This window comes from Hypomesus transpacificus, chromosome 25 (genome assembly GCF_021917145.1).
Source record: "Hypomesus transpacificus isolate Combined female chromosome 25, fHypTra1, whole genome shotgun sequence".
In the NCBI taxonomy this organism is placed as follows: Eukaryota; Metazoa; Chordata; class Actinopteri; order Osmeriformes; family Osmeridae; genus Hypomesus; species Hypomesus transpacificus.
Genome location: NC_061084.1, coordinates 5,481,624 through 5,502,743, shown reverse-complemented (window position 1 = coordinate 5,502,743; position 21,120 = coordinate 5,481,624). Strand labels below are relative to the sequence as shown.

Below are 21,120 nucleotides of genomic sequence, written 5' to 3'. Positions count from 1 at the left end.
GCAGCGGGTTGGTCAGACTCAGGTCATTGGCACGGGGAAGAACTGTGGTAAACATCCCACTGCAGAAGACGGGGAGTTAGACAGTTGTTTTGTTGTGGGGTATGTGTTTTTAAGTGGAAGTCTGCATATCAGTGTGTGTTTTGTGTATTAAAGACGAGTGAGTGTGTGTGTAGTCATTCTTGTCATGAAACCAACACAGAAATATGTACTGTGAGCAGGCCAACAGCTGGCCTTTTTAAAATGTCAAAGCAACAGTTTTTCTCTAGAATTTATCATTCTAAAATATATCTATTCCAATCTTCTCATCACATGTTCCATATATAAAACAAATGAAATGAAACTTTACAAGGACATGTGTGAACCTGACTGGAAAACAAATACTTCACATCCTGTTTACCTGAACAACAAGATATAAATACAAAATGCCAATTAGTCATGAGCTAACTAGGGAAATGGGGCATAATAGCGTTTACTCTTGCTGTGTGTGCATCTGTTGATGCAGAGGCGATAGTGAGGGTCAGGACTAGTTCAGACACAAATGTGTTCCATCTGCATTGCTGCTTGACCGGGTATGTTTACACTCATGGGGTCAGTGAAGGACACTGGGCCCTGTTTCAATACTAAGTAATAGGTACCTCAGTACTTCCTTCCTAATCTACAATGATTAGATGATTGTAAATGGCACTAGATTCATTGAAGTAAGTGAGTGCTTGAAAAGTCTTTTGCCCCATTTCCTCAGTTTAAACAGTTGTGTGTAATTAAAGTGCATGGTCATTGCAACATAAGGCAGTTTTATTGTTACTTGTAGCTCGACAACAACAAGCAGTAATTCACTTCAATTTAATCTTCTCTCGGTTTCTTGAAGTCAAATCAAACCTCGGTCACAAAGGCAAAAGAAATTTAAACTGCAAATGTCTATTGATAATCGTTCCAGTTTATACTAAATACAAAGCAGCTAATTTGTTCTTGTTATTAATATTAGTACGTATTGTTCATACTGTATTTTTGGCAATTTTATGGAACAAGCTGTTGATTAAGCTACTCCATGTGAGACTACAAGGAACACGCTGTGACCTCATCAATCTGTGAGACCTTATTTAAATGACTGTTGCTAGGATCAGACATGGTGTATGCTTCTCTTTAGGGAAGGGTTAGGTAAAGTAGTGTTGTAAGGGTTGGTTAGGGTTACCTGTAAGGTAGTTAAGGGTATTGGGTTGAGTGAGGGATAACCCTTGTTAGGTTACCCTGTTTAGTGAGGGATTACCCTAGGTTAGTTGGGTCATTCCTGACCTAAGGAGGAAGGGACTGTTTTATTTGTCTTCCATGCTATCCTAAAGTTTAGCATGAGACTTTATGTTATGAATAATGGAATTACCAAATTGTTTAGCCTGGATACCTTGAGGCCAACAATGTCTTGCAATGGCATGAGGTCTTGCACGGTACACAGATCACTTCAGATCATCATCACCAAATTGTTTAATAATTTATCTTGTGTATGTATACGTGTATGTGGCTCAAAGGAACGGAATCACAAGGTCCAATACTCCAGCCAGGTTAAATATGCCCATGTTATTTTGTTTGCTTACTGACCGTCAATGGCTTAAAATTACCCTGAACTTGAGCATGTACGTTCTGCTAAACCTGTCCTTCCCTCACTCCTCCCCTCTCACACCCCTGTACATGGTGTTCCTTTGAGAAGAGAACTTTCCAGAACTCCACAATGACAGAAAGCAAAAGCTGTGATGTCGCGGGGATACAGAAATACTTTGGTTAAATTAGGTTGGAACACCATCCAAAGCCCTACAGTCTTCTCTGCCTTATCGGGTAACCACAAAATACGGTACAGTCCTGCTTTGCTTGCATCCCCATTTTTGATAGGTGCACAACAGTGTCAACTGCAGGTCAGATTTTGAGTTCTGACAATTTGTCCTTACTGTTCGTGTCAACAACTTTGTTTGAAAGTTGTGTCAGCTTTTGATGAAAATTAATTTTGATGTTGTAATTCAAAACTGTCCAAATTGATATTCACTGTGGCAGATGTGAGGGACTAATTGCTTGTCACTTTTACTCAGAGTGTCACAGAAGAACTGTATAAAAAATGAAAACAGTATTACAGTACATTCAAATGTTCAGAGCAAATGCTCAAGTAGCCTTGTTATCGCCTTCTCCAGGAACATTCTGCCTCTCATCCTTTTAAATGTAATTTATTGTTTAAACTACAAATAAAGAAGAGAAAGTGGAAAATATGAACAATTATGGACTTTTGTTGAGTGTATGCTTGAGGACAGCACTCTAAGAACTTTATAAAAACTGCCAAGCTAATTTATTTCTTCCCTCTTTCTTGGAAATTTCCTCTCGTTGGGTATGCTTCACGTGTTCCCTTGGCTGACCATTTTAAAAGGGAGGTAACACAAACTGTTGACTAAAAAGGGAACTTGGGAATGATGACAAAGAAATTCAGTCTGTCTTTGCATCTGGGTTATGCTGTGCCTTTGTGGATCTGGATGTCTGTCAGTCACTGTGTGTGTGTGTGTGAGAGAGAGAGAGAGAGAGATGGAAAAACAGACTTCATCTCACACTCTCTTTATTTGTGTGTGCATTTGTGTGTGTGTGTGTTCCTGTAGGCATGTGTGTATTTCCCTCTGCAAGCATGCCAGTTTCCATGGCACCTGTTTATCCCAAAAAGAGCTTCAGGTTTTTGGTCATAGGCTGTGTCTGGCTGACTTTAGGAACACTCATGTTTCCACATAAAACAAGGACCTCCGAGATCCATAATAACTCTAGAAAGCCAAGGAAGGTATTGGTAAGAAGCGTCCTTTAACCATAACACCAATTATAAATGTAAACAATTCTTTACTCGATTTATAAAAATGAAATACAAATACTAGAGCAACAGACTGAAAAGAAAAAACGGCAGAAAAAGAGGAGCTGCTCACATTGGGTGACACAACACACACTCCTAACCACTGGTGAACACCTTCACCCTGTCTCACACCAACCCTAAACAGAACACTTTCTAAGAGAGTGGGTAGTGGGAGGGATCTTCACCTCCCCACTATCCTAGATAGGGTTTGGTTTAGGTTATCTAGACTACCTGTCTGTCTGGTCTATCTCTAACCTAATAACATGCCACTGACAGTCCCATGCCTGTCTGCTGTGTTGAATTTGTATCGAACTTTCCATCCAAAATCACTCACACAGCCTAGCTGGGGAGAGGTAGAGGACACAGGTGGGGAATGGTCTCTAATGCCGTACCAGTGAGATGACCCAAGGGCCAGAAACAACCTCTTGTCACACAATACCGTCTCCGACTCGTCATCTGCCGCTTGTCCGGGGATCGGGTCGCGGGGGCAGCGACCTAAGCAGGGAGGCCCAGACTTCCCTCCCCCCGGCCACTTCCGCCAGCTCTTCCTGGGGGACCCCAAGGCGTTCCCAGGCCAGCTGAGAGACATAGTCCCTCCAGCGTGTCCTGGGTCTTCCCCGGGGCCTCTTCCCAGTGGGACGTGCCCGGAACACCTCACCAGGGAGGCGTCCAGGAGGCATCCTAATCAGATGCCCGAGCCACCTCAGCTGGCTCCTCTCGACGCGGAGGAGCAGCGGTTCTACTCTGAGCCCCTCCCGGATGACCGAGCTTCTCACCCTATCTCTAAGGGAGAGCCCGGACACCCTACGGAGAAAGCTCATTTCGGCCGCTTGTATTCGCGATCTCGTTCTTTCGGTCACTACCCATAGTTCGTGACCATAGGTGAGGGTAGGAACGTAGATCGACTGGTAAATAGAGAGCTTCGCCTTTCGACTCAGCTCCTTCTTCACCACGACGGACCGATGCAGAGCCCGCATCACTGCGGACGCCGCACCGATCCGCCTGTCGACCTCGCGCTCCATTCTTCCCTCACTCGTGAACAAGACCCCGAGATACTTGAACTCCTCCGCTTGGTTCAGGATCTCCTCCCCGACCCGGAGATGGCACTCCACCCTTTTCCGGTCGATTACCATGGCCTCAGATTTGGAGGTGCTGATTCGCATCCCAGCCGCTTCACATTCGGTTGCGAACCGCTCCAGTGAGAGCTGAAGGTCACGGCCCGATGAAGCCAACAGGACCACATCATCCGCAAAAAGCAGCGACCCGATCCTGAGGTCACCAAACCGGACCCCCTCAACACCCTGGCTGCGCCTAGAAATTCTGTCCATATAGGTAATGAACAGAATCGGTGACATAGGGCAGCCCTGGCGGAGTCCAACCCTCACCGGAAACAAGTTCGACTTACTACCGGCAATGCGGACCAAACTCTGGCACCGGTCGTACAGGGACCGGACAGCCCCGATCAGGAAATCCGGTACCCCGTACTCTCGGAGCACCCCCCACATGAGCCCCCGAGGGACACGGTCGAACGCCTTTTCCAAATCCACAAAACATGTGTAGACTGGTTGGGCGAACTCCCACGTACCCTCCAGGACTCCGCGGAGGGTATAAAGCTGGTCCACTGTTCCACGGCCAGGACGAAAACCACATTGCTCCTCCTGAATCCGAGGTTCGACAATCCGACGGACCCTCCTCTCCAGGACCCCTGAATAGACTTTCCCAGGGAGGCTGAGGAGTGTGATCCCCCTAAAGTTGGAGCACACCCTCCGGTCCCCCTTTTTAAAGAGGGGAACCACCACCCCGGTCTGCCAGTCCAGAGGCACTGTCCCCGATGTCCACGCGATGTTGCAGAGTCGTGTCAACCAAGACAGCCCTACAACATCCAGAGCCTTAAGGAACTCCGGGCGGACCTCATCCACCCCAGGGGCCCTGCCACCGCGGAGCTTTTCAACCACCTCGGCGACCTCAGCCCCAGAGATAGAAGGGCCCCCCCCGATGTCCCCAGACTCTGCCTCCACGTCGGAAAGCGTGTTGGTGGAATTAAGGAGGTCTTCGAAGTATTCCTTCCACCGATCCAGGACGTCCCCCGTCGAGGTCAGCAGCGCACCATCCCCACCGTATACAGTGTTGACAGAGCACTGCTTCCCCCTCCTGAGCCGCCGGATGGTGGTCCAGAACCTTTTTGAAGCCGTTCGGAAGTCATTCTCCATGGCCTCGCCGAACTCCTCCCATGCCCGGGTTTTTGCCTCCGCGACCGCCAAAGCCGCGTTCCGCTTGGCCTGCCGGTACACATCAGCTGCCTCTGGAGTCCTACCAGCCAATAAAGTCCGATAGGCCTCCTTCTTCAGCTTGACGGCATCCCTCACCTCCGGAGTCCACCACCGGGTCCGAGGGTTACCGCCGCGACATGCACCGACCGCCCCGGCCGCAGCTCCGGTCAGCCGCTTCAACAATGGAGGCCCGGAACATGGCCCATTCGGACTCAATGTCCCCGGCCCCCCCCGAGACATGATCGAAGCTCTCCCGGAGGTGGGAGTTGAAGCTCCTTCTGACAGAGGGTTCCGCCAGACGTTCCCAGCAGACCCTCACATTACGTTTGGGCCTGCCAGGCCTGACCGGCGTCCTCCCCCACCATCGAAGCCAACTCACCACCAGGTGGTGATCAGTTGACAGCTCCGCCCCTCTCCTCACCCGAGTGTCCAAGACATGCGGCCCCAAGTCCGATGACACGACTACAAAGTCGATCATCGAACTGAGACCTCGGGTGTCCTGGTGCCAGGTGCACATATGGACACCCTTATGCTTGAACATGGTGTTCGTTATGGACAAACCGTGTCTAGCACAGAAGTCCAACAACAAAACACCACTCGGGTTCAGATCGGGGGGGCCGTTCCTCCCAATCACGCCCCTCCAGGTCTCACTGTCATTGCCCACATGAGCATTGAAGTCCCCCAGGAGGACGAGGGAATCCCCAGGAGGAGCGCTTTCCAGCACCCCCCCCAGAGACTCCAAAAAGGGTGGGTACTCTGAGCTGCCGTTTGGTGCATAAGCACAAACGACAGTGAGAACCCGTCCCCCCACCCGAAGGCGGAGGGAGGCTACCCTCTCGTCCACCGGGGTGAACCCCAATGTACAGGCGCCGAACCGAGGGGAAACCAGTATTCCCACCCCAGCTCGACGCCTCTCACCAAGGGCAACTCCAGAGTGGAAGAGAGTCCAGCCCCTCTCAAGGAGACTGGTTCCGGAGCCCACGCTGTGCGTCGAGGCGAGGCCGACTATATCTAGCCGGAAACTCTCTACCTCGCGCACCAGCTCAGGCTCCTTTCCCGCCAGCGAGGTGACGTTCCACGTCCCTAAAGCTAACTTTTGCAGCCGAGGATCGGACCGCCAAGGCCCCCGCCTTCGGCCGCCGCCCGTCTCACACTGCACCCGACCCCCATGACCCCTCCTGCGGATGGTGAGCCCACTGGAAGAGGGTCCCACGTTGTCTCTTCGGGCTGTGCCCGACCGGGCCCCATGGGAAAAGGCCCGGCCACCAGGCGCTCGCCATCGAGCCCCACCCCCGGGCCTGGCTCCAGGGGGGGGCCCCGGTGACCCGCTTCCGGGCAGGGGCAACTGAGAACCATTGTTGTATTTCTTCATGGTTGGTTTTTTGAGCCACTCTTTGTCTGGTCTTTCACCTGGAACCTGTTTGCCTTGGGTGACCCTACCAGGGGCATGAAGCCCCCGACAACATAGCTTCCAGGATCACTAGGACACGCAAACCCCTCCACCGCGGTAAGGTGGTGACTCAAGGAGGGGCTCCGACTCTAGTCTCTGAATGTTTCATGTTTATTTATTTATAATGCCCACTTAAAATGACTGTTCAATGTATTGTCTGTTGCATACCTGTAGGGATTGGTGATGGTGATGTATCCTCTTAGATCATGTAGCAATAACTAGAAACTGTAGTGATAATATAAATCTTTAGTACAGATGTTTATTAAAAAGACTATAAACTAAATACTGACATTAAGACGACTGTATTATTTTGGTTTCTAAGATGGAAAAAATGTGTCTGCCAGACAAAAGAGCTGTGGTATTGTCATAGACAGCCTTGATGTGGGTCGAGGAATGGGGTTACCATAGACGCCACTACGGGGGTGTTGTTTCTATGGCGGCAGGACTGTGGCAACCAAGCCAAGATGACGCCAAGCCTGTCAAAGCATCACGCCCCAAATATCACAGTCGATACGTCTGACAAGGTCGAAACATCATCACAAAGGTGTGTTGCCCACACTCCCTTGTGGATTTTCCGACATAAAGTGGCGAGGGGAGTGCAAATCACTAAAAGGGGGACGAATGTGATCAAAAACATTGGCCTATTTCAGTAAAAAAAACATACATGTTTGCGTTTCATTTAGCAAGGCTTCTCTAAATAATCCCCACGAGTCGTTGCTGGAGAAGCATGTCTGTGTGTTTGCTCGGAGGTGGGAACTCCTGGCAGCCGATGTGGAAAAGGCAATCAGGAACATGTGGATCAGGGGTAGGCAAACAAGGGCGTAAACACAGCAGCCAGCAGTGGACACTGTTGTTTGTTTAATGGCAGGAGGGGACTAACACAGATTTCAGATGTCACAGCTGGAAGCACAGCCTCAACATCTTCTACATGTCCTGATGTACATACTAAACTGTCAGCTAAATGCCACTTGAATATATGAGATCCACATGTTTGATGTGTTCAGTCACAGTTTGAGGATAGTATTTTTTATCTAGCACAAGGTCTTTGCATTTGTTCTTCTTATTGATGGAGACTAAAACTATTCATAAACATTATTGACACTAACAGGAAAACAAAAGCATAAACTAAAAAAAAACCAGTAAATTTGGGTGCAAGACCAGACAAAAAGTTATATTTTTATTTTTGTCCTTTTAGGTTTTAAGGCATTTTGGGGGCATGAAATACACTCCCACACACTGTAGCTACTAGAGTCTGAATACATGTGGCAAGAAGAAGCTTTCAATGTAACAGCCTTAAATATTCTATTTTTCGATGGGAGCAAGATTACACTACTCAGTGTGATACTACTGTGAGAGAGTGGTGAAAATACAAGGATGTTAAACAGGGAGGTTGATGCTGTCATGTTAGCTACAGCTATTCCACAAAATCGTACTGCAGGTTCCAATACCAGCAAATACTTAATTGTTTTCTCAACCCATTTCCGTGTCTGCAATTTCATTGAAAATATATGCATGACAGAGTAACCAATTTCACCACTTATTTAGTTTTGACTCGTTAATAAAAATGGCATTCCATAAAAATTAGGGAGTCGGCCTATTAATCAGAAGGTTGTGGGTTTGATTCCCGGACGTGCAAAATGACGTTGTGTCCTTGGGCAAGTCACTTCACCCTACTTGCCTCGGTGAGAATGTCCCTGTACTTACTGTAAGTCGCTCTGGATAAGAGCGTCTGCTAAATGACTAAATGTAAATGATTATTACATGTTTACTGTATGCACCTGCCCACCAATTTAAATTCCTTGTTGTGTAAATTTCTTAGCGATTCAACTTTGTTCTGATTCTGATTTTAATTTGTTGCTTTCCTCCCAAACCTAATATCATCAACCAAATCTCACTCAATCAAACCTCAAATCTCATATCAATCTAAATTCTATCCGGCCACATCGAAATGTGAAGGATGCAACACAGCCACTCCTTCAAGCAGTAGCATGCTGCTAAATTTAAGCACATTAACCAGGATATTTTCATAGTCCCCTTTTTTGACTCTTAAAGACTTACTTTTCCTCCCCCGAGAGTGAGGGGGTGGGCGAAATCAGCTGGAAATAGCTGCCGCCGAGAACAGATGAATCAACGCTGCACCTTGTGCTTAATTAAAGATTAACGAGAAATCGGTTGGTGTGCCGAGCTTTCTAGAAGCCTCACTTACTTTTCTGATTAGACTTATGTAACACTTGTTAATACTGCATGGGCCTGTTGAAAAAGTAATGACCTCAGCCAGTGTTGCGGAATCACTCTTGTGATGACGGCTGGTAGAACCTTGAGCCCATAACGTGGCCCAAAGCGTTCGAATCAAAACGAATTTGCTCATTGCCCGTTGCCACCAAACCAGTTATCTAGTTGATGTGCAAGAAATATCTTGAATAAATGATGGGTGTCTCTCAAGAAGCTTGGCATTTGAGCGGTTCCTCTTTGAAGCACCCACAGAAGAGCCTAATGTCAGAGATGGTCTACTCTTGCGATGCCAGAACACAGTAGCGTCCTTGAAACCCAGTGGTTCATCAGTGTGTTGAGGATGTAAATCAGGTTGTCACCTGAAATGTATCTGCCAATACCTCACCATTACCCCACACCTACAATAGAAGCCTCTTCCTCTTATCATAGAATATAATAGCTGTTGCTATTTATTCAGTACAAAGCCTTTATAAATGTGCTGCCCAGCACGACCACAGTGCCCGTACTGAGCTGTAGTAGTGGAGTGACTTCCTTACTTCCAGCTTAGGGACAACATGACTCATCCATCTTTTCCATTATGTAACAGCAGGGTTCTGCTACTTCACAGAGCATGCAGACCAAAGAGCAGCCAGGTTTGTGTGCGTGTGTGAGTGTGAGTGTGTCACATTGATGGATATCTTGATGGATGGCTTAAAAGCCACATGACTGTCAGTTGTATTAGGACGTGCTGAATCAGATTGTCCACTGGGATAACTGCTTCACGATGGCAGGTTCACGTGTTTCGGATAGTAGAGTACAGGGTGAACACGTAAAGCATCTTTGTGAAATGCACATCATGAGAAGTTACGCCTGTTTCAAAGAATTCAAAGGGTGTGTCTGTGCGCGTGCATGGGTGCGTATCTATCTGCGTGTGTGTGCGTGCGTGTGCACGTGCGTGTGTGGTGCGGCGGAGGCGTAAAACAGGTGGTGAGAGGATGGATCTCACAACCACACAGCAGAGAGGGAAGTGTGAAACTAAAACAAGTGTTGCGCTTCTGCACAGAACATAACCACTTTTTGTTGCAAGTAATGGTCAGAAAAATGTATAAATATATATGTGTATATATATATATATATATATATATATATATATATATATATGTACAACAGACCTGACTCAAAATAGACAAGTGGACAGCGGATAATTGGGCTCAACAACTCATGGATTCTGTAAGGCTTCAGGGTAACGGCTGCTAACACTTTCCTGCATTCTCGAAAAAGAATTGTCAAGATTCATTCCGCCTGTGCTGTTCTTTTTCTGTAAAAGTTTATTTCTGTAAAAACGTTGGCTCATCACGTGACACACCCATTCAATCTATCTGTCGTAAACAGTAGGCCTACGTAATGATATACTAGTACTGCTTCATAGTGAGGGGCCATTAGTTCAAATCAAGTTGTCAAAAGTAATATGGATGGTTTAATTATTGATCATGTATTCTACGTCCAAATAAAGAACATTTTAGATACTGTATTGACTTTTTGGGTCAAAATGTATTTCCATGGACTGCACCTTCCACACTTCCTTAAAAAGAATACTACTTCAGATTCCACAGGCAGGCCTAGGATTTATTTTAAAACCCTGCAAACGTTGGCAATGGGAAAGTTTAATCAAATCCTAAACATATTCACCCCCAAATAAACGACATCAGGTATGTAATGACTGATTTCCTCATCACGCTGCTCCTTTTGAATAAAGTTTTCGTGTGTTTTGTTCATCACCGTGGCGGAGTTTCCTTTTACGAGGCTCTTTTCATCGTGTTCTGGAGAAGCCTTAGTGCTCATTGCCACTCCTGTCTAGCTGTTAGTGACTGGGCTGACTTCAAAGCACTCCGCTCAGCTAATGATGATGAATGCATCGTGTCTGCTCATAATCAGGTCCACCTTCGTGCTGTTTTGCAAGTCGGCCAGTACCTTCAAAAGTTACTTTACCTCAGCTAACTTTCTAAACAGTTAAATTCTTCTCTTTTTTTTCGTGTACCATTGGTGGATTTGAGTTGACCGGTTGTACCACAGATATGGTATCGTTGTGACTTTTACCTCCCCACCCCCAAATAAGAGACCTATTTATAGGCTCAAGACCTTCAATGATGAATACCTGATACAAACAACGACAGGAATATGCCGCTTCTCACTCATGTGTCTGGGAATCACTTAATTTCCGCAACGTTTTTGGTCTTTCATTAAGACTCTGTGAGAGATAAAATATCACTACAAAGAATACAAAATGATGTATTCAAAGCCAAACACTCACTTTTCCTATACTAACAGACAACACAAAAAATAAATGAAAATGAATACGCCTATGCATAGTTGAATCATAATCATAATCATTAAATGACACCCTTTTAAAAGTTGCCCGCCTGTCATCAACGGGTCAAAGAGATCGATTACACTCATCAAGTTATAAAGGCATTATTTATGTGTCCTCTCTAGCCCGCCTTGCAAGCACTCTGTCCACTGCTTTTGGTCTCCAGATAAAAGAGGGACCCTGGGGAACAAAGCAAAGGTTTGACAGGGCTTTGGAGTCCTGCAGTGGACCAAACCATTCAATCAACGAGAGCTAAATGAGGCTGTGTTGATCGGAAGTAGACTAGACTATTCACCGATAAGGGTGTGCATGTCCAACACAAAAGGTTGAGGGCATGATTGCTGCAGTGCAATTCTGAGGACAAGCGCTGTGGAAATGCAATTTGGAAAAGAAGTGAATCCCAAAATTGCTTTTCATCTACAAATACCATATCTTGTATGAAGCTGTTCCTTGTGCCACTTCACTTTACGCCTGTGGCACAAAAACAAACTTATGCACTGGAATCACCTGTCACACATCTTTTTGGTGTCCCTCCCTCAACATGTCACACCAGTTCTCCCGTTGCTTAGCTACAGCAAAAGAGTAACACATGCTGCTTTGATTCTGCCATAGAAAGACAACAAAGGTTAAGTAAGTGACAGGGGAATTTTAGAGTGAGAGGGGCTCTGTTCAATGTCACAACCAACGCCATTCAAGAGATATTTAAATTGACATCAAACACACGAGGCGGCGGCGAAGATGGACGATAACTTCTCTTGACTGTGGTGTTGCCATGGGAACATGACTCATCATAACAAGTCATCCTGCTTTACCTGTGGCAGCTGGAGGCAACTCATGAAAGCTATTTCACACTCCTTTGTTTGCCAAATGACACTGTTTGGCAGCACTAAGCCCTAATTTTCGATAACATTTTACACCAGATGTCCTATGAAACTCAACAGGCAGACACTTAAAAATAGTTTGGGGTGTGCAATTCGGTATTGCCTTGTTGGTGTGTTAACCCAGTTTCTCTGGCTAGTTCTATCACTTGGAACAGTGGATTCAGATTCTAAGTTAGTGCTGTTTATATAGATAAGAAGCAAAAGACAGCTGTTCATTTCAAAGTCTTCTAACAACGAGGACTTCAACCAAGTGCACTTACTGAAATAAGATTGATCTTCCTGACTGACTCTGAAGTGTGTCATACAAATCAATATCACATAGCTTCCCAATGCAGTCTCTGGGGAGCTGTGCTGTCCAGGTGTCTTCTCATAAACACCAGATGTAACTAATCAGATTCAGCTGATTGACCAGATCATTATAATCAGGGGAACCTAAACTAGGGTTGTCATGAACACCTATGGTACGTTGGCTTCAGAAGCCAGGTTGCAGCTCGGGAGTCCTCTATCGCTCAATGCTGTCTGATGTGTACGCAAGCCCTCTGGGCTGGTGTTTACAAACGTCCCTCCGGTGTTTCAGGTATGTTGTCAAACAGTTTCACGGAGTGTGAAGGAGCTGAAGGCAAGCCATCTGTCACAGGCTGCTCTCTTCTGTAAACACTCTACTGAGCTGTTCATCAGCATCGAGGCTCTCCAATGGGTTGTGTCAGTTTGTTTTCTTGATCATCACTGCACGATCGCTCGTGTGTCATCGCGCTAGTCAGTGGATCTGTATGCACCTTTTGGGTCAACAGTCAATGTCAACAATGTCATAAGAAGTGGCAAACACAGACTTTCTCTGTATTTCATTGGAGCCTTATGGTAATAAGGTGCACAATGGACAATGGATTAGCTGCAGGGTGCGCTGAGCCCCTCAGACCTCTGCATGTCGACATTCATGTCATCTAGACTTTGCAGTCTGTGACCCATCATCTCCCTTTAACTTGACAACCCTAGGCTGACCCAATACAGATCACAGTTCAGCAGCATATCTTGTGGTGGCTAGAGTACAACCAGCTACTATCAGATCTACCTTGATTTGAGAGCAGTTGTCGTATTTTAGTGCAGTCGCATTTAAGTGCAGCCGTGAATGGACGACATTGCATGCTCTCCACTGACACAAATGTCAGTGATTATAGTATAATTTGATTTACTCTACTCCAGCTAAGAGGTCCAAGGTCAAATGTTGGAGTGTACATCATTCTAAAGAAGTACAAGATAGCAGTGAGACATAAGGGACTTGTACCGTGGTCTGGTATGGCAGTTGAACGACAATGGGATTAAGTAAAAGGGATTTGTGAGATATCAAATGCATGAATACATAATTGGGGCACCAGTCCAAATTGACGGTCTTTGAAAGGATGCTATGTGAAATGTTATCTTTCAACTGAAATTATTAGAGTAGCAATGAATGCAGCAATCTTCTGAAAGTAATAATGAGGTAATAAACGTAGAGCAGATCATAACAAGGATATGCTGGAGAAATGTTTTAAGACTGTGCCTTGTTGAGATGGCACTGTCCTGGATGAGCTCTAAACAAAAAATCATTCCAAAAGATATAGCCAGCGATGAGGCATGCGGCCTTCATGCTGTTGTTGAGAAGAAAAATCCAACGTTGTAAAATGTAAGCCCTCCTGATCGTCTTTTATGTTGAAGTAAGAAACACAATTGGCCTTCCAGGATGACTGATATAATTGGTTGATTCATGTGTAATATGATATTTTCTGATATTATGTGATCTGATATTCCACACAATATTCCTATAATCTTTCGAGCAAGTTATTCAATGAGTCTATGGCAGGTCATTTAGGATCTCAATATATAAGACTGACCCCCAGGGTCAAAGCTTGCAATCTGCTCTCTGACCTTTTAGAGTAGATTGAGTTTCTTCATCTGCTATTTTTAAAGTTACTACAGTGCAAGTGGAACTCTACAATGTACATTTCAGATACATTTTTCAGACACCAGGGAAGCCATTCCTTACACTAGGGAAAAGTCACTCATCTTCCTAACATCTAAAGCACTTACGTTGCTCTCCTGTGGTGCTTTGTGTGTTGTTAAAGGTCAGGCATGGTTATGTAACAGTGTGGCCCTCTACTTGGATGGATGGAAAACTGACTGAACTGACCATGAAATTCTCCTTTGTTTAAGTTGTTATATCTGGGTATCTTTACCCAAAGGTGCACTTATATCATGTCCTTTTTCCATCCAGTCATAATGTGGCCATCATGTCCTATACCAATCCAGTCAAAATGCAGCCAGCGTGCATGATGTTTTGTACATCTATAGTAGGTTTAGAAGGTTTGAGCAAATAATTCAATAATCATCAGAATATTTAGGTGGTTGTGCCCATACAGTTAAGCATTTCAACTGATGTCAAAATAATTCTTCATGAAATCCATGCTTGAAAACATCTGTTGACACTGATAATTATTACCATATTTGACTGTACTATTACAGTTTGTTGTCAACCTCTGGATTTGCTAGTCTCGTGAAGTTGTGTGAAACCCCCAAATATATAAATAGTCGGCCTGGTAGCTATGAGTAATTCCGGAAGCATCATTGTATTTAATGGGTGGAATACCTCACTTCACCCCTATGCCTACGTTTGCTTAGGTAATGCTCCAACAGCAGGCACTTATATTAAAGGTGACACCCTGTCAGCGCTATAAATAGCCCTGCACTTTCCCCCCACGAGCACAGCTGTAGTCTCCCCCAAGTCGTTTGATCAGTCATTTTCAGAGAGACAACATCGCACACTGTTATTCCATCTCCCTGACTCTCTCTGGCACACGCACACACATATATACACCCCAAAGGACCCCTCAACTAATCCACAGTGTACTCAAATTGTCTCGTTAGTGTGGTAGCACTTTCAATGAGATGTATTCTTGAGTCTTCATCATCTTACTGGACAACTATAGTGTGGAATTTACCTTGCGGAGGCCATTTGGCCTTCAGGTCACATGTAAACCATAGGAGGCAAGGTGGAGAGGTCAGAGAATAGTCAGAGGGACACTGATTCTATTGCTGGTACCTGTTGATTATGAGTCATCACTGGTTTTACTAGCTTTAACAGTATACTGCGCATCATGCATACATTTTTGAATTTGTTGGGAAAGCTTGATCTTAGCTAGGAGGTCAACTTGGACCAAAAAGAAACTGGCACTAATCAGGTTCTTCTGAGTAGGTGTTAATCAGGTACAGTACACTTAAAAAACATGCAACCCTAACCCATGTTTTTCAGTAAGTCAAGTTCTTTTGACTTGATAGTCGAAAACTGGATTTTAAAAGCATGTCCTCTCCCTTAATTGGCACCTAAAATTCAATTCTAATTTTCTATACAGAAAAAAAATCTACGATAAAGATCATTGTCTTTACCTAGTATCGGCTATAAACAAAGGTATTTTTAGAACCCTTCGGTACGCTAACATTCTTCGGTGAACATGCGAAAACCTCCTTACCCAAAGTTGCTCCAGTTCTAAATAATTTATTTCAGGAAAATAGATCTATTTGACAGTTTCACTGTGTGCTCCTCCAACGTGCCTTTTGTCATGGGCGACATAGGTTCAATTATCAAGTAGTAGCCTATATCCCTTGGCTCAGTTTTGCAGACTTGATGTGTTCGGTCGACAACTTGCATTTTGAATGTAAATTAATTAAAACTAAAACAAATCAAACGAGTGGGTTATTATCACGTGCTTCTCCACATATATGATACTATAGGGATGGGCATTTTTCTTTTTGTTATGAAATGTTTATATCTGTTGTGTTTTAACAACCGTTCATTTTTAAATAGCTCAACCAAGCATCTTCTCATACTGTGTTTTTTCCCCTAGTACGCATGTTCTGCGCACAAGACAGTAGAGTGCGTTGCCACTGTTTTCATGCTGAGGCAGTCGTAGCAGTCGAAAAGGAGACACCATATATAATATAATGTCCATCCATACAACTCAAATGCTTGCATTAGAACATATGCATCTTCCTTACTACCTGCTTCTACGTTTGTAAAACAATCCACAAGCCTTGGGAGCAAAATGGTCTGAGCGCTCATCAAGAAGGAAGGGCGCGCGTCTCCTCACTTCAGAACGCTGGACAGCTCCTCAAGAACTTGGAGACCGGCTGAAAGACTTGTAGGAGTTAATTTCTCCAACCTGGAATGAGGAGCTATTGGAAATGAACGAAGACTAACCATGGTGGATTTTATTTGTATCTTATCATCACGTATAGGTCCACATCCGGACATATTGAAGTGAGAAATGGACTTTGCTGAAATTATTTTCGCGTTGTTCATTGTCGTAGTCGCAATTGTGTCTTTGTTATCGAACTTGTTGGTGCTGCTATGTTTCGTTCACAGCACCGAGATACGGCGACAGGTTCCAGGTATATTCACCATGAACCTGTCTTTTTGCAACATTCTCATCACTATTTTAAACATGCCAACGACATTGGTGGGGATTATCAGAAATCAGCAACCCTTTGGTAATTGCCTTTGCCATACTGTAAGCTTTCTGGAGACTTTTTTGACTGCGAACACTATGTTGAGCATGGCAGCTCTTAGCATTGACCGGTGGATAGCGGTGGTCTTTCCCTTGAGTTACTCCAGCAAGATGAGATACAAGGATGCAGTGATCATGGTTTGCTACTCGTGGCTATATTCACTCACGTTTTCCCTCATTGCGCTCCTCTTCTCCTGGGTTGACTACAGCCACATTTACGCGTCCTGTACCTTACACCTAACTGAGGAGAGCGACCGCATTAAGTTTACAGTTTTCACCGTTGTTTTCCATGCCACTAGCTTCGTGCTATCCCTTCTAATCCTGTGCTTCACGTACTTGAAGGTTTTAAAAGTTGCACGGTTTCATTGCAAGAGGATTGATATAATAACCATGCAGACCCTTTTTTTGCTGGTAGATATCCACCCAAGGTACTTGCATCCATGTTTATCTGTCAAAGGTTTTGTCCATGATATTTATATGATGTCAATTTTGTCTTGTGCATTGAACTAAAAGCAACATAACTGATGTTTTCAGTGTGAAACAAAGATGTCTGGTAGAGCAAAAAAGGAGGAAACAGAGAGCCACCAAGAAAATCAGCATCTTTATTGGCTCGTTTATCGTCTGTTTTGCTCCATATGTAATTACAAGGTAAGTGGGATTAATCTTAAAGCAAGACAGCAAATATAAAGTGTATTACCACCTGCAAACACAGTATTATTTTGTTTAGTTGCTGCTATCTGCTATCTACTAACTATAAACTAAAATATGAACGTTCCTCTCACAATCTGAGATACACTATACTATACAAAACGTTAAAACAGTTTCATCCAATGAGAGCTTTACAGTAGCTACTGTAACACTTGAAATACATGTACCTTGATTCTACCCAAAAATCCATCCACGTCGGTTTTCTACTGTTATTTCACTTCCCAGTGTGAATAACGCTCATTCTAGACTTGAATAGGTTTAATGGAATCCCCCAATTCCAGAGTAAATGAAATTAGAAACATCTCATTCGTTATTCCAAGATATGGATACAGCATGTGTCAGGTTCAATGAACTGAAATATTAGGCAGGTAGTTTCCACTTAAGTGGTGGTGTGAAGGATAACAGTGGAGGGGAAGTTACAAATTAGGAAACAGGAGGAGAATACAGGATACAAATGAACAGCGAAATGGTCTCAGTAATTGGCTCACCTCTGTACCCTCCACAACTAGTCTGATTGCCCAGTTGAAGAGAAAGGTCTGCCAATGATAGGGCCTGTCAGACCCTTTCAGTTTTATGTCTAGCATCAATATCTATTTATATATTGATGCTGGATGTCCATGTCTCGGATGAAACAACACAATGTGCTGTATTGTGTTCGAAAGAGAATGAAGATGTTGCTACACAGTAGTCAATATATTCCCCGTAACTCAATTTTGTGAAAAGAGTCTCATAACTGTGTAAGACCGCTTCGGAAAACAGCCAGTTACGTTCCATGGGTTTACCTGAGCTTGACATGGTACAAGATGTCTCTGATAGCAATCACTCACCGCAAATATTGATAACAAATACAACACATAGCTCTGAATCATACGTCTAATGAGATGAGAATATGTCCTTTCTAAAAGGTTATTTTGGCTCTATTTGGCTCTCCCTCCCTCCTTTCCTCCCAGATTAACTGAACTACTTCCCTTCGTGGGCATCAACCGCCACTGGGGGATCGTCAGTAAGTGCTTGACATACAGCAAGGCCGCCTCCGACCCCTTCGCCTACTCCCTCCTGCGTCAACAGTACAAGAAGGTCCTGGTTACCGTCGTCAACAGGCTACTGCGCCGTGACCTGTACCCCTCGTCTGGGCACAACAGCTCTTTAGACACTGAGAACGACTACTGTCTCCAGAGGATCAGTTAATGACATCCGCTCGGACATGGAAAATGATGCCGGTGCCCGAAAATAATGTTTGCCTCATAGGTAAAGAGAGGGGCGAGAAGAGATGGGAATCAATGAAGGTGATACATGGAACGAAAACAGGATAGAGAGAATTGAAGGGGGAGGGCAATTGTGGGTGGAGGGACTGAGAGACAGTAGGATGGGTAAGCAACATGGGGGAGGTTGGTACAATAGAGGGAGACACAAGAAGATGATAGAGCAGAAACACACTGTAAGAGAGATGAAAATCAATATTGTTTGATTAGCCATAGGCTTAGTTGACAAACAGGGAATGACAGATACTGTTCACAGTACTCGAGACCCCATGCGTATCATAGCTTAGCACTATTATCAGCGCTAAGAGAAAGGCATTTGCTTACTATCACAACCTCTGGCATAGTCACTTTTAACCATGCTTTGTGACCCACAGAAAACAGAGACTTGAAGTAAAAGTCAGTAATGTTCTGTGAATTGATTGTAATGAATCATGGATATCAAAGCTAGTATCTGTCTAGCTCACACTAAGCACTGGCGCTGCCAGGGGCATCAGGCTATTTCTTTAAATTACATTAAATCATATAGCCTCCTCACAATGGCAAGTGCCACAAAGTGGTGGCTGTATTCTGTATGGACTGTGTTTGACTTCTCTGCAGTTCTTCACAAATGTCATGTCAATCACTGGATAATGATGCACTTTGTATAATTCTCTCAAACTACTAGTTTCAAGAGCCAAAGGTAAATCTAATTTTTACTATGATGTTAAAGTGTATATTGTAACTGAATGTACGACAGGTACTTTGGAATGAAATGCATTTGTATTTCTGTACTATTTTGCCAGGTGGTTGCAGAAAATATTTGTACAAATACATAGTGTAATGCACTGTACAAGAAATTATTATATCTATTTGTAGAAATGATTGGCTATCTACAGTTGTGCTACTTAATGTAGCAGAAGAATGTCATTATGTTCAAGTGCTTTAAAGACACTTGTCTTTGTGCCAGATTTCAACATGTGACGTTTTGATACACTTAAAATGAAGATAGTTGTTTCATGAAAACGTGTTCTTTGGGTGTAGACACAGGTGTTTTTAATTATGTGAGCCAGTCGCAGTTGTTTGACAGTGTAAGGTGAAGCTGCTGTATGTGAAATTATGTGCAATAAAGATGTCAATTAATATTTCTCTTACAGCATTTTGTACTGTCTTATTATATGAGTTCGGCATTTTAATACAATGTAATGTAGGCTATCAAATGGCGTAGGAAAGTATACGCTATAGAGTAAAGTAGGCTATCAAATAGTAGGCTATACGCTAAAAAGAAAATTGGTTTCACGAGAATGTTTAGTTTGAAAATAACAACAGGTGTATCACAGAACAAAATCTTGCTTGTCAGCACATGTCTTGTTCTTCTCCGGTCAAAGATGTTTCCTATGTAATTTGATAGTCGACCGTAATACGTGTAATAAATGTTGGTACACTTGAAGTTCCTCTGTAATTAAAAGCAGCGCATTTAGGTGCCACATGAATATGGACTGCAGTCGGAGAGAAATGAACTCTATAGTTTTTCTGGGTGTATTAGCAGCGGTTGCCTTGTCTTCGTCTTTACATTGTGAATCCGGACAAAGATTTCTACGTAAAGTATAACTTTAAATAAAGTGATTACGAACATGATGTTTTTGGTAAATTATAGTCGATCTGTAATAATGTTGGTTAGGGTTAATAATATGTAGCCTAGCCTATGTAAAGTGAAATATGTTACTCTTGCCATCAAGAAAACTTTTTTATTGATAGGCCACAACGTTTGTCAACTTGTGTATTAGTCAAGTTCTGGAAACGTACAAAAGTAAAGGCATGCACAGGCATACATTAGCCTATTAATGGGATGTTTACCACTGTCGAGTTGTTAAGTAGGCCTGTTTGAGACAGACCTTCTGCATTATTTAACAGAACGCAGGTGTATGTTTTACAGGTACAAATGTGTGGAGAGATGATCATTTATGGCTCAGCTATAAACTATAATATCCTAGAAGTTTAATCAGTATAGGCCTAGTGATGATAAATACAATTCTGCCATCTAGTGTTTTATGTATTCCAGGAATATAAACACTGGTTTCTCCTGCAGGGCGTTGCAAACCAACCGATGAAAGCAAAAGTACGTATTCAAAACATTATGCATTTGCTCAGTCTATAGCCAGTGGAGAATATCTTGTTGAAGAGCCAAGGTGTTTACTTGACTACCTTTAGACTTCATGGAAAATGCTAGAAATTCCAGAACCCAGTCTGCCAGCTTAAAAGCCAGCTGTAGTCCAAAAAACATAGTTTCATCTGACCCAGTTTTCCTATGGACTGGGTTCATGGATCAGAGTAACAAGGTGTGGCCTGGTTCGAGCTTATGTGCAGGACAAGTTCCAGAAGGGTCTCAGATGCAGCAGGCATATTATGTTACCATATAATGACTCAGAAATGTAGGATTGATAAATATGATTAGGCCATGTAGATGGTCATGCTAATAAGAAGTCATAATAATATTATGATTAAGTAACAATACAATATTATAAGAAGTCTGATGTATATTAAATGAGTCAATCCTAAGCATAGGCCTGTTAGATATGTTGTCTTGGTAGGGAGG

At 43.8% G+C, this 21,120-nt stretch overlaps 1 protein-coding gene across 2 annotated transcripts; it reads left to right on the top strand.

Moving 5' to 3' along the window:
* The first annotated feature begins 1,682 nt into the window (after window positions 1-1,682).
* LOC124487083 (G-protein coupled receptor 26-like) lies at window positions 1,683-19,608 on the top strand. 2 transcript variants are annotated; one of them, XM_047049113.1, is made up of 3 exons: window positions 1,683-1,840; window positions 17,113-17,226; window positions 18,237-19,608. In XM_047049113.1, exons 1-3 carry the CDS (start codon window positions 1,743-1,745, stop codon window positions 18,472-18,474), a joined length of 450 nt encoding a protein of 149 aa, XP_046905069.1. In that variant the 5' UTR covers window positions 1,683-1,742; the 3' UTR covers window positions 18,475-19,608. The 2 variants fall into 2 exon arrangements, with proteins under 2 accessions (XP_046905069.1, XP_046905068.1); XM_047049112.1 differs by lacking the exon at window positions 1,683-1,840 and adding an exon at window positions 16,021-17,006.
* Window positions 19,609-21,120: the final 1,512 nt, after the last annotated feature.